Source organism: Macrobrachium rosenbergii, chromosome 56, assembly GCF_040412425.1.
Source record: "Macrobrachium rosenbergii isolate ZJJX-2024 chromosome 56, ASM4041242v1, whole genome shotgun sequence".
Taxonomy (NCBI): Eukaryota; Metazoa; Arthropoda; class Malacostraca; order Decapoda; family Palaemonidae; genus Macrobrachium; species Macrobrachium rosenbergii.
The window spans coordinates 57,412,767-57,426,338 of NC_089796.1; the positions used below are offsets into that span (position 1 = coordinate 57,412,767).

At 41.0% G+C, this 13,572-nt stretch overlaps 1 protein-coding gene across 1 annotated transcript in view; it reads right to left on the bottom strand.

Annotated features, from left to right (window-relative positions):
* Positions 1–13,572, bottom strand: part of LOC136836432 (protein cereblon-like) — a 109,738-nt gene that overhangs the window by 43,806 nt on the left and 52,360 nt on the right. The window contains exon 3 of the mRNA XM_067100662.1: positions 11,684–11,763. Within this exon, the coding sequence (XP_066956763.1) occupies positions 11,684–11,763 (80 nt within the window). The remainder of the gene's footprint in view (positions 1–11,683; positions 11,764–13,572) is intronic.

Genomic DNA, 13,572 nt, shown 5'->3' on the forward strand with positions numbered 1-13,572 from the left:
ATATATATATATATATATATATATATATATATATATATATATATATATATATATATATATATATATATATATACAGTGAATATTCATATTCGCGGGGATGCGTCCCACACCCCCTAAATAGGTCAAATACAATGCTTAAACCCCTCTAAAAACACTTAGAACTGTCCATTTGATAGCTTAAACCAAGAAAAACCCTGTAAAAATGCTTATACCTGAGTATTTTAATAGTTTTATCACAAAAGTGCATTTATTCATGAAAATTATATGAAAATACAGTAATTAGTGAATATTTCTCAGTGAAAAATACTGAATGGGCAATTTTGTGAATGATGGCTAGATATGTTCCACAGAGAAACCCGAATATGTAGTCCAAAAACCATGAGAACGCGAATACAGGGGGTTTACTGTCTTCTTCTTTCTTCTTCTTCTTTTTTAACGTGCTTTTTTCCCATTTTTGTATGGGGTAAGCACGATTTCTTTGAAGGACTTTTGATTTGCTTTGGGGTAGACCGTAGTCTCGATCGGCTGCCCTGCCTGACATCGCTTAGACCCCGGTAGCGTATGGTACATGTTTCATACCAGACCCAACGCCCTTTCTCCCAGCAGCGAAGTTGCGCTGGTAGGTCGAGAGTTCGAAAGATGTTTGTTATGTTTTAGATGTTGGAGTGGCTTTGTTTTTTGTGTGTGTATTTAGTCTGTTTGCTTTTTAAAACTCTATCCGGATTACATACATAATCCCAGGTGTCCACGGATAGCAAAGTGTCCGCCTCTCTGATCAGTCGGCTGCGGTTTGAACCAGCCCCACAGACCTCTACTGAGTCCGAAGCTGCTGCTGTAACCGACTGTTTCGAGGCCCTGGGGTTTACTGTGTGTGTATATATATATATATATATATATATATATATATATATATATATATATATATATATATATATATATATATATATATATATATATATATATATATGTATGTATGTATATTTATATGTATATATATATATATATATATATATATATATATATATATATATATATATATATATATATATATATATATATATATATATATATATATATTTTATATAATTTTCTTACTTAAACCCAAAATTCCATTTAAAAAGTCTCTTTCTTAGCAAAAGAAGTCTTTTTGTTGGCAAATAAATTAGGAAATTACTGGTAGTGTACATAAAATTTTATATATTTTTCCAAATTTCTTATCTCTTAACCCAAAATTCCACATAAAAAATCTTTTAAGCCATTTCCAGTTTTCTCACCACATTTCTCCTCATTATTTTCACAGTATTAGGCTTAAATATTTAAAGAAGAAAACACCCAATTTTCTATCCTGCCTTTCAAGTCAGCTTCAGTGCAATGACTGCACAGTTTGTCATTCTCTCTCTGCCTCTTACATGCAATCATTTTCTCATTTTTTACTAACTTCAATTGCTTTCCATACCTTTTCAAGATGTAATTTTCTTTTGTTTAAATGAATATGCTTAGCTGTAAAAGTGTACAAGTACAGTAGGTACAGTTACTTCTTACAAACCTGGTTCTCTCAGCCTCTCTTCTTTACTCCATTACCACTTACTCTCTTAACAGCATGGAAATATATGGCTGAGATGAACAAAATAAATACTATTAGTAATTCAGCCTCCTTTAGAAAGGTTTCATCATAAAAATTCTAGGGAGGATTTTAAAAAGTGCCATCATGGGAAGTGCAGTTAAACAAGGGATTCGTATAAAGTGGTTTTAAACTTTTTTTATTTAAAAACTTATCTTGTTCAGTGACCAAGTACTGTACAGTACTAGCAATTTACACTTGTTTTTGTATCATATAACAGTGCATTGCAAAGAGAAGTTGACTCACTCTCTTTACATCATAAGTGGGTTCATCTGATTTGAACAACAATGATTAAATGAACTATAATTCTATTTTCATTGTATCTGATGGCTGTAGGCAGTCCCCAGGTTATGGCAGGGGTTCCAATCCAGCAGTGCTGTAAGTCGGAAATCGCCATACCCCAGAACATCATAAAAATGAAGTTTTTATGATAAAACAAAGTTTTATGAATACTTACCTGGCAGTTATATATATATAGCTTAATCCCTGTCAAACCGCAGATTTTTCAAAACTCGAGGCAACCACGAATGGTAGGTGTCTTCGATTAGGTGGTTAACAACCCTTACAGGGTGGTACTTTGGAATCATTCCTGTTTTCAGTTCCTCAGATCATCTCTTGCCCGACCTGTCTCCTGAGGGGAGGAGGGTGGAGAACTTTAAATAAATATATATAACTGCCAGGTAAGTATTCATAAAACTTTGTTTTATCATATAAACTTCATTTTTTACGAATAGAACTTACCTGGCAGTTATATATATATAGCTGATTCACACATTTGGAGGAGGGTGAAAGACAGCCAACATCGTTGGAAACAACTATAAGTCGTAGGTAATCACCTTGATTCCTTACCTGCTAAGGTAGCTGACTTCAAGGTTCCTGCCTCTTGAGTCGCTTTCCTTAGGAGCGCCAGCCAGTGGAGACCTGCTATGCTGAAACAACTCAATCGAGTCTGTCAAACGGGTGAGACCAGCAATGTGACTAGACTTCTGTACTACCTATTCCCCTTTTATTACCTGCAACCTTACTCAACCTAACCACTCTAACCTTGCAGACTAGATATCCACCTATCTAGCTAGACTGAGGTTGCTGTTCCCTACAAGGAAGCTTCCTCAAACAACCATAAAACACCAACCCAATTACAGGTATCCCAAACAAAAGTTAAGGTTGAGGGGAGGTAGTAACTCCTTACCCAATACCGAAGCATTAGCTACATATGGGCCCAAGGTGTAACACTTCTCATAATCGACTCTTACCTCTCTGAGGTAATGAGAAGCGAATACAGAGTCGCTTCTCCAAAAAGTGGCATCCATTATTTGCTTAACTGACATATTCTTCCTATGCCAGTGATGTTGCAATGGCTCTTACCGTGAGCCTTCACCTTCAACAAACCAAAGGTCTCCTCTTCACATAAGAGTGTGAGCTTCTCTTATCGCCTCCCTCAAAAGAATGATAACGATTCTTCGAGAGGGGCTTTTATGGATCCCTTCACTGAACACCACAAAGAACTGGATGAACCTCTTAAGTCCTTTGTCCTAGAAATATATGCCTTGAGGGCTCTAACTGGACAGAGGAGTCTCTCCTCCTCTTGGGCCCACTAAATCAGTGAGGTTAGAACCTCAAACGTCCCCTGCCAGGGTTTGGATGGGTTCTCATTCTTAGCGAGGAAGTCGAGCCTTAATGCACAAACTGCTCCATTACGATTGAAGCCTACTTGCTTCTGTATTGCCTGAATCTCGCTGACCCTTTTGCTGTAGCAAGAGCCAACAGGAACAGAGTTTTCTTTACGCCTCTCAGGTTGCTTAAGTGAGATGGGTTCTGAACTTCCTGCTGCACTAGAACTTCAAAACCACATCCAAATTCCAGGACGGGGTCTCAAAGTCTGCTTTGTCGTTTCAAATTACTTTAAAAGATCCTTCAAGTCTCTATCTTGCGACAAATCTATGCCTCTGTGCCTAAAGACCGTAGAAAGCAAACTTCTGTATCCTCTTATGGTGGATACGGCCAGCTTAGAATCTTGCCTGAGGGACAAGAGAAAATCAGCTATCTGGCTCACAGAGGTAGTGGTTGAGGAAACCTTATGCTGCTTACACTAAGATCTAAAGGTTTCCCACTTTGATTGGTAAACTCTCTGTGAAGAGACCCTCCTCCCCTCTGGCGATAGCTCGCAGCTTGTGCTGAAAATCCTCTTGCTCTGACAAGCTTCTCAATAGTCTGAATGCAGTCAGTTGAAGAGCGAGGGTTTTGATGATACCTCTCGGTGGGGCTGTCTGAGAAGCCTTGGACTTGGAGGAAGACTTCTCGGAAAATCCACCAGCATTTCCAACACCTCTGTGAACCATTCTCTTGCTGGCCAAAAAGGAGCTATCAGGTCATTCTCCTGAATCGAGGAGGGCTAATTTCTTGACAACTAGATTGATAATCTTGAACGGAGGGAACGCATAAGCGTCTATCCCCGTCCAGTCCATCAAGAAGGCGTCTCTGCTATTGCTTCTCTGTCCGGGACTAGGGAGCAGTAGTTGGGGATTCTCTTGTTCTGGCTGGAGCGAAAGAGGTCTATTGAAGGCCTCCCCCATAATCTCCACAGCGTCCATGCAAACTTGAAGATTGAGGGTCCATTCTGTGGGCAGAGCTTGCCCTTTCCTGCTGAGCATGTCTGCTCTTACATTCTTCTGCCCCCTGCAGATCTTGTCAACAGCTCCACTCCGGTCTTTTTGCCCACAGAAGGAGCTCTCTTGCTCATTTCGTACAGTGACAGAGAATGAGTCCCTCCTTGCTTCCTGATGTAAGCTAGAGCCGTGGTGTTGTCTGAATTCACTTCTATTACTCTCCCCATGACAGATTCCTTGAAGGCTTTCAATCCTAACCGAATGGCCATCAACTCTTTCCTGTTGATGTGCCATCCGATCTGTCCTCTTCCCAGGAGCCTGAGACCTCCTTGTTCTCTCCAGTGTTGCTCCCCATCCTGACTCAGGCGTCTGAGAACAACACTAGGTCTGGGTTCTTCCTGCGTAGGGAGATTCCTTCCCCTAAGATCAACGGATCCAGCCACCAACTCAGATGCTTCTTGGTCTCTGCTGGAATGTGGAAGGAAAATGAGTCCTCCTGATTCTTCCTGTCCCAGACTATTGAAAGGAAGTGTTGCAGAGGTCTGAGATGCAACCTTCCCAGAGAGACAAACTTCGGCGAGGAGAGGTGCCCAGCAAACTCATCCACTCCTACTTGAGCACTTGTCTCCCCAGGAAATCCTGAACCTTCTCAAGGCACTTGGTTTGCCTTTCTTGGGAGGAGAAGCCCGGAACGAGCTGAGTCCAGAACTATCCCCAGATAAAGAATCGTCTGACTCGGCTCGATCTGGGACTTCTTGTTGATGAGACCCAGGTCCTGGGCCATCAAACGTCTTGCGTAAGTCCTCCAGACACCTGTTCTTCGACTGAGACCTTATCAACCAGTCGCCTAGGTACAGGGATACTCTTATCCCCCCTCGGAAGCCATCCCGCCACGTTTGTCATTACCCTGGTGAACACTTGAGGGCTGTGCTGAGGCCGAAACAAAGGGGGCTTTGAATTGGAAGCACTTGTCCTGGACTACAAACCTTAGAAACTTCCTTGAAGTCGGGGTGGATGGGGATAAGAAAATGCAAGCGTCCTGCAGGTCCAGAGATACCATCCAGTCCCTGGGCGGACTGCTGCCAGCACCAACTGAGTCGTCTCCATGGTAAACGGTCTTTTCTACAAATCAAGTTCAGTGCGCTGACATCAGGACCGGTCTCCATCCACCCGAGCTCTTGGGCACTAAAAACAGGCGATTGTAGAACCCTGGGGATCCTAGTTCCAAACTGGTTCTATCGTTCCTTTCTCCAACATCTGGTCTACTAGATTCAGGAGTGCCTCTTGTTTCATAGCGTTCGAGTACTGAGCCACTAAGGCTCGTGGGCGTTGTTGAAAGTGGCGGTTTTCCCATAAAGGGAATCTTGTACCCTTCCTGATGACTGAGAGGGACCAGGTGTCCGCCCCTCTTGCTTCCCAGGCCTGCCAAAAGTGTCACTGCCTTGCTCCTACTGCTGTCTGGAGGACTTGTTTTCAATTCTAGAGCGGGGTTCTAACGTCCTTCTGTTCGCTCTACCGCCTGTTTCTTGCCTTCTTCCTCTGAATTCGTTCTGATGGAACTCTACCCCAGAAAGGGCTGCTGAACCTTCTTCTCCTCCTTCTTAGCAGCTGGCGGTGCCGGTAGAAACTTCCTCGCCCGGCTTAGTAAGATCTTGAGTAGCCTTTTTGTGTCAGAGTCTGGGAAATATCCTGACCAGGGACTCCGAAAATAGATGCTCCGAGAGGGGGGCGTATAGGGAGCTCTGCCTTCTGTGCGACTGCTAAAGAGATTTGGTCGTGAAGGAGCATAACAAAGCCCTCTTCTTCAAAATCGCTGCAGTAAACAGTGAAGCCATCTCATTTGCTCCATCCTCAGAGCCTTATCCATACAGGCCATAATACTGGTAAGGTCTTCAATTCCTGTTGCTGAATGGTTTCTGTTTTCTTGGCTAGAGTTCCAAGAGCCCAGTCTAAAAAACTAAACACTTCAAAAGATCTAAAATTCCTTTAATGAGATGGTCTAGTTCGTCATCGACCACATCACCTTGGCTGAATTAAGGCATGTCTCTAGACAGGTCTACTATGCAGAGAAGTCCCCCTGGGAGGAGGCAGAACTCCAGGCCAAGAGCTTCCAGTCTCATACCACATGCCTGCCTTGAAGCAAGCCTAGCTGGTGGGAACGAAGGTGGACTTTACTGCTTGTCTCCGCTCTTAAGCCAGTTATCAATCCTGGTCAGAGCCTTCTTTGCTGAAATGGACAGTTTCATTTTAATAAACGCTGACTGCTTCTTGATTTCTTCCTGCTGAACTGGGACTGAGAGAACAAGGAGCAGCAGGCTTACACTCCTCCCATACAGTTCCAGGAGAGAGCGAGAGAGAACCTTATAATCATCAGGCATTAGAAGGTTTATCTTCGTCCTCTGAAACATCTTCTAAATCATGAATTCCTCCAACTCCGTCTCTTTCTCTTCTTGCTGTATTGCGCCAGAGAGGGCGACGATCGTCGATGCGCCCTGGCGCCGAGCTGGTTACGTCTGACAAACAGCACTTGATGCGTCCTGATGTCGAGGCTGGAGTGCGTCCTGGTATCGAGCTGGATGCGTCCTGGCGTCGGCGTTGGATGCGTCCTGGCGCTGAGAATGGATGCGTCCTGATGTCGAGGTGGATGCGTCCTGGCGTCGAGAGAATTCACGCGTTCTTTCCTTCCTGGAGAACCAAAGTCGTGATAGGTAAACAACAAGGAAGAATGCTCCTGGCGAGAGGAAGATAAATCCTGTCGCAGAGGGTGGAGAGGCGAGAGTTGAGCATCGGGAGAAGAACTCTGAGGTTTTTGCTTGGGCGAAAAGAGAAGAATCTTTCGTCCCCCACAACTCGCCCACCTGTGGACTCGAAGGGAGAGGGAATCCAGTTCCCTCTTACTCATAGAAGAAACCTTGCAGGCGTCTCCCTTCTTGATCTCTTCACTGGCAACTTGGAGTCCTTTACGTCTGTCCGACTGGGGGTGAGGACGGCTAAAGGCTTGTACTAGTGAAGCCAGTTGGCTGCATGGCGGTCATAAAGGATTTTGCAGCAGCTGCTGTCTTGAGGTTCAAGGAGAAGGTTGTCGAGCCAAGCTAGAAGAAGGAGAAGAGTTTCTCGAGAGTTCTCCGGAACCTGAAGGAAGGAGATCTCTCCTTCCTCCATACAACCTGCAGAGAACATTCCGTTAAAGGTCTTGACCTTTTTAGCTGGAGCCGACGTTCGGTGCGTCGTCGGAAGGAAAAGATTCTGGGCTCTCCATCCCACTCGAAGGAGAGCGAAAGCAGGCTGTTCCGCTTAAGCTGCAACCATCTTCTTTTGGTCAGGCCTCGACTCCTCATACTACCACCTATGTCTTGGAGAGGGCTCGGAGAAGACAAGCACGTCCGACACACACCTTTTCTGTGGCGGTCATAAGCAGCCTGGGGAAAGAGCAACATGACTGCTGAGGCGACGGCTGACCGAGGAGACGCCCCTCTCACCCCCTTACGATCGTCGACGTACCTTCTCCCTTGGTCCTGGGAGCTTGGTAGAGTTCTGAGACCTAGGGGCATGACAGGGTCGATCAGTCGCCACCTCCACTGCACTTACACAAACACTATCACTAACTTCACTTGCACTCTTGCCTTCCTTCAAGGCTGCAAGCTGATCCTTTAGTTCTTTCATCCCAGCCGCCATCCTGGCGTACTGAGGTCATTAACAGCAGCTACAGCTCCGTAGAAGGAGCAGGGCTACCACCTCAGGAGAGGTTCTACTTCTAAGGGTGATTTAGGAATAGAGGGGTTAAAAGAAATGTCTAGGCTAACATCACTCACAGACCTAGATTTAGATTTGTAACCTCCTTAACTTATCCATTTCTAATTTACGCACATAGCGTTTCATTTCCATCCATTTCTTTTCATCAAACCCTCGCATTCTTTACATCTTTTATCAAGAGCACACTCAAAACCCCTGCACCCTAAACAAACAGTGTGAGGATCAACCGAAGCTTTCAGCAACCTCACCTTGCATTCCTCATTCACACACACTCAAAAATACTTAGATTCAGACATCTTATCCAAGAACAATCAAAAGAATAAACCAAAAACAAGCCACAAAAGCGATTGCCAATCCAAAGGTCAATATCGTCATCAATTATAAGTCAATTACAGCGACCTAGGGAAGCGGCCCGAAAAACCTGACGGTGGACCAGCAACGATGTTGTCAGTCCAACCCGGCAGAGATGATCTGAGGAACTGAAAATGGGAATGATTTAACCACCTAATCTAACACCTACCATTCCAGCGGTTGCCGCGAGTTTAACAGAGAGGAGAGAGGAGAGATGAGAGAGAGAGAGAGAGAGAGAGAGAGAGAGAGAGAGAGAGAGAGAGAGAGAGAGAGAGAGAGAGAGAGAGAGAGAGAGAGAGAGAGAGAGAGAGAGAGAGAGAGAGAGAGAGAGAGAGAGAGAGAGAGAGAGAGAGAGAGAGAGAGAGAGAGAGAGAGAGAGAGAGAGAGAGAGAGAGACTTATGTAAGACTGGGGAAAGAAACATGTTTTTGCCCTGGTAATAAACCAGTTTTCTCCTCCTTATAGTAAACCCTCCTGGTGGCTACAGCTCCCTTAACCAATTTTCTCACCTTGTTATAGCGCAGGCAAGTTACAACGCTGCAACTTCAGAACATCAGCCGTAACCCAAAACCGATTTTTTGGTGGTCTGAAAGTTCCTCCCACAAAAATTCCACCCAAGAACATTTCACCCAGAAAATTCCACCCACGAAAATTTCAACCATGTAAAATTCCACCCAAGAAAAAATAGAAATTAGAGAAACCAATAAGGAATATAGAAACATATGATGTTAACTGTATATTTTATTCTTAAAATATAAATGCTTAAAATATAAATACTTTTTAATTGTTTAGAATGAGTTTAAAACAAATGGATTTAAAATGGTACAATACTCTGTCAAGGTTTTTAATGCAAATAAAGTGCTATACCTTTTAGAAATTCCATAGTACATGGCTGATCATTTTCAACAAGATTTTTCAGTCTTTCCTTTGTAGACTTGTATTTTTTTTCTGGGAGGTATCTCCTTGTCTTAAATGAACTATTTTTGTTTATGTAAGAGCCTCCTCTTTTTGCAGTGCAGAACATAGTGCCCACAAATTTGGATGCATACTTGTTAGAGGCTCTTAGAGCACTATTAAAACCTTCAACATGATTGTTCATCCTCGGTTCGTCATTTAGAGTAAGTTCTCTTACATTCAATATTTCTTGAGGAAAAGAGGTTCTACTCTTAAGTCTGCATTCTCCTCTTCCACACTGAACACCAAAGTAAGTTTGTTCAAAATATGAAATAAATTATATCAGTATCATCGTCATCAGAAAGAAGTTCAAAAGCATCAACAACTTCTTGGGTGGGTGAAAATGCCAAAGCACTAAAGCACGTCACTTTTATTGCAAAGGAAGAGTCAGTGTTGTACTCTACCTTTTTACCTAGTTCGCAAATTTTACGCCAGCAGGACTGACCAAAATGAAACAAACATCCTGATATAGCAGTACTTTCAAATACTGGTGTGAAGGCATTGTGCAAAGCTAGTTCAAAATCCATAATACATAGCACTGGTTATATGTTTGCACAAATCACGAAAAGCTGAAAAAAAGTCTTCGGTAGGTGGTCTCTTGTTTATTAGGCAACAAAGCAAATACTTGTGGGAAACGCCTTTCTTTATAAAGATGAAATGGACCATGAATAGCTGGGGCCAGAGATTTGGTGAAGCTTTAAATGTTCTGTCACAGAACCATATGTTGCTCGCTGATATATCATCCAATCCCGATCCCGTTGTAAATATTAAAATATGGTCCAAGTCCTCTATGCCACCATCATATGCTGAGAAAAATGATCCATCAGGAAGATATTTGAATTAATCTAGAATTTCATATCCTATGCGACATGTCGGAAGCACAAGAATCCCCCAAAACAGTCTGTCTCCAGTTCTGAATATTATGGGAAAGGGTGCACAAAATTTTGCAGCTTTGATTTTGCTTCTTCCTCTAGCAGCTGAGTGGCACTCGCAATTATTTCCCTTGCCGATGTTCCACATCCTACATAAACTGTATCATGCATTGAACTCACAGCAACTCTTGCTTCAATTTTTGCTCGTGAAGCAGGATGAGCATTCTTCCCAGAATTATAAATCAATGTAGGCTCCTTACAGTTGTAAGTCGTGTGAATACTGACCTTGCAGCCTTTACAAAATAGTCTGCATCACAGTAAGTTTTTGTTTTTGGAAGACTGTCTGGATGCTTCTCATATACATAGTTTTCCTCCTCACACAGCTTCCTTCTCTTTTCACTTGCAATAAATGTTAGGGCCACTGTTTAAGGCTTCAGTAAATAAAGAGAATTTACTTTTACAGTTCTCATGGGTGGAATCTTAGGAAAGTTGAGTCTAAGTCAAAATGCCATTATGTAAAGAAGATGGTTGTTTAAAGCAATTAAACAGCAGCAGAACTGTTTACAGTAAAATTATACAATTCTCGTGGTTGGAAATAATTAAACAAATAATAAATAAGTAATAAGTGGGTGAAACCCTGTATTAAATATTATATTTAACATTATATTTTCTTGGGTCAAATCTTCGTGGGTGGTATTTTACATGGATGAAATTTTCATGGGTGGAATTTTCGTGGGTAGAATTTACATGGCACTGATTTTTTTTATGAATATATTTGAAAAGTGCTGTAGGTTCGGAACGCCGTAAGTTGAATATGCCCTAACCCAGGGACTACCTGTACTTTGCATTAATTGATTTTTAGTCATTTTAGCACTAGTACATGTACTGCCATACACATAAGAAGTGTTCTGCTTCATTGCCCGATCTGGATCAAATTGATCAGCAATCCCTACTCTTCCGACAAAAATCTTCCAATTAATACTAAACGAATAGTAATAATTTATTTTCTAGTTTATTTTCACTATGTAATGCACAATAATAACTTATTATTTATTATTGTAGTTTCATTTAAAAATATTCACATGCAAAGTTTCTACGGCTGTACAATATCTGTCTTTTCTAGCCAGGATAGCCAAGGATATGGAACCTTTTTATCACAGCCTAGGCTAGCCTGGCTTCAGTATCTGCTGTTAAAGACAAAGGTGGTTAATGGAAAAATGGTTGAGAGAGGTATTACTGTATATTATTCTAAGAAAAGGTTACTACCACATAGCTTTTATAAAACAAAGGGCTGTTACTCGCATAATACCCAAAAAGAACTTCACACTAATGAAAACCCAAAGATCTTTCATAGCAAAACTAATGTAAAAATGCACATTAAAATTTTCATTACAACTTATTTAAATATAAAATATAATCGCGTCTGATTAAAACTACTTATCTTCATAAAAAGCTAATGAATTAAACTAATACATAAGATTAAAAACACTATTTATTTCAGTTATAATCACTAACATGTAATCTTACCAGCCAAGATGGGCTCTGCAACTTGGGCATATGCAGACTTTCCATGAATATCCAGGAAACCAGGTATGCTCACTATACCACTGTGAGGTAAATACAAGTTGGATAATGTTGGCAAAAGTTTTCATGAAAAATAAAAATCAAAGTATTGTGCTGTAATTTAAATAAAGTGAAACTTAATAATGTTTAACACAGTGTATAACACAACACATACAGCAACAATCCGTCAGATCATGCATGGTCAGTGGGCTAGCAACATTCAATACATTTCAATTCACTGGAAAAAAGTCACATACTGTATCTCAAAAGTTAGGATTTAAAAATACTGAATCTAACATTCACATAGTTCACAAATAAAAATATGTAAATTTAATGAAAGTATCCAGTGTTTATTTCAAACTCTACAGCAGGCTAAATTTAAAACTGCAGAATATGGACTACTTTTTAAATAAACCATGCACGGACACAACGCTGTGATACTAAATTTTAAATAATCTTTGTTTCAAACACACAAACCTCTTCTTTTACTCAAGCCGTAAATGTGCAACAGGCATGGCTGATAAAGTACTAGGTTCCTAATTAATAATGAATGAAGGTCAGACTTTACATGGTACACCTCCATACAAAGGGAAGAAGTACTCATTCTCAATTCTTTCATTGGTATGTTGGAAGAAGGCATGAATTTATGTTATGCTGAGGGGCTGGAAGGAGGGCCCCTAAAGTAAAATGACTAACCTGTATACGTGAAACTATAATTGCTTTGAATTTTGTGTTCAAGCACCAAATATTTTTACTCATCTCATACAGCTTCTCAGAAGGAAGGTGATGCACATGGTTCTTCAGCTCACTTCACCTGACTGACCTACTTAATGATGAAGAATTGTCCTAAAACCATTTTACCTATGGCTTACCAAGGACTGTTCCAGGAGTCACTTGAAGAATTTCACTGGTGTTGAAAGTTGAAAAATAACTGTATTTGAGATGCCATCCTTTCACTTTTTCATCATAAAGTTAAATTGCTTAGTGCACTGTTTCTCTAAGTTCTAATGAAAGTAAAAACTCTCAATGTTTAACTTAGGTCACTGCTCTCATGCTCTACTGCCCTAATGTGATGATGAGATTTTCTTCCTTGTTCACTCTCCATGTCAATATTATTTGGGTACTCATGATAAATAAAGCCATTCATCATCTTGACCCAAGGCTTAGCTTATTTTTGCAGATGGGAAGACTAATCTCACAATAATCACACCTTTATGAAACACTTCAGAAATTGACTAACAGCTATAATTTTGAAGAAATTTCTGGTAGCAATAGGCTTAAGGTCAACTGCAAATAAATATTTCACTTGTAGGTCTACATGGTCATCAACTCATTCATGAAATCTACCTCTGAATTCTACACCAAGATGACCATCGGATTAAACTATAGACTAGTTATGAAGTCATTCTACAGGCCACACACTAGGTTATCTCTACTTTTCACCTTGTGTGGCACACAGTAGATGGTACTTTAATTTGTAGTATCTGTCTCTTAATTTGCATCCTATTCATTCAGTTTATTCTTACTTGTCCATCTTTAATCTAAAAGACTTCAATGTTCACCTGTCATTTAAGAAAACATCCTATGAACAAGTCCTATGAGTGTAGAAATGTGAATCACTTGACTAAATCATTGTGCATTCTGTACAGTATAAGATATTTCATAATTCTGACCATCCGTTACATTCAGATATTCCCAGACTATGCAATTCACCAAACACTACATAGTACTCTTGCTTTTCCACATGTGAGGTTCAATACAACAGGGTTTTCTAAAAGTTTCATTTGTGCTGTGACCAAACTGTTGAATTGTTAGAACTCAGAAAGCCAAATGGTGTAAATGCTTTATTCTTA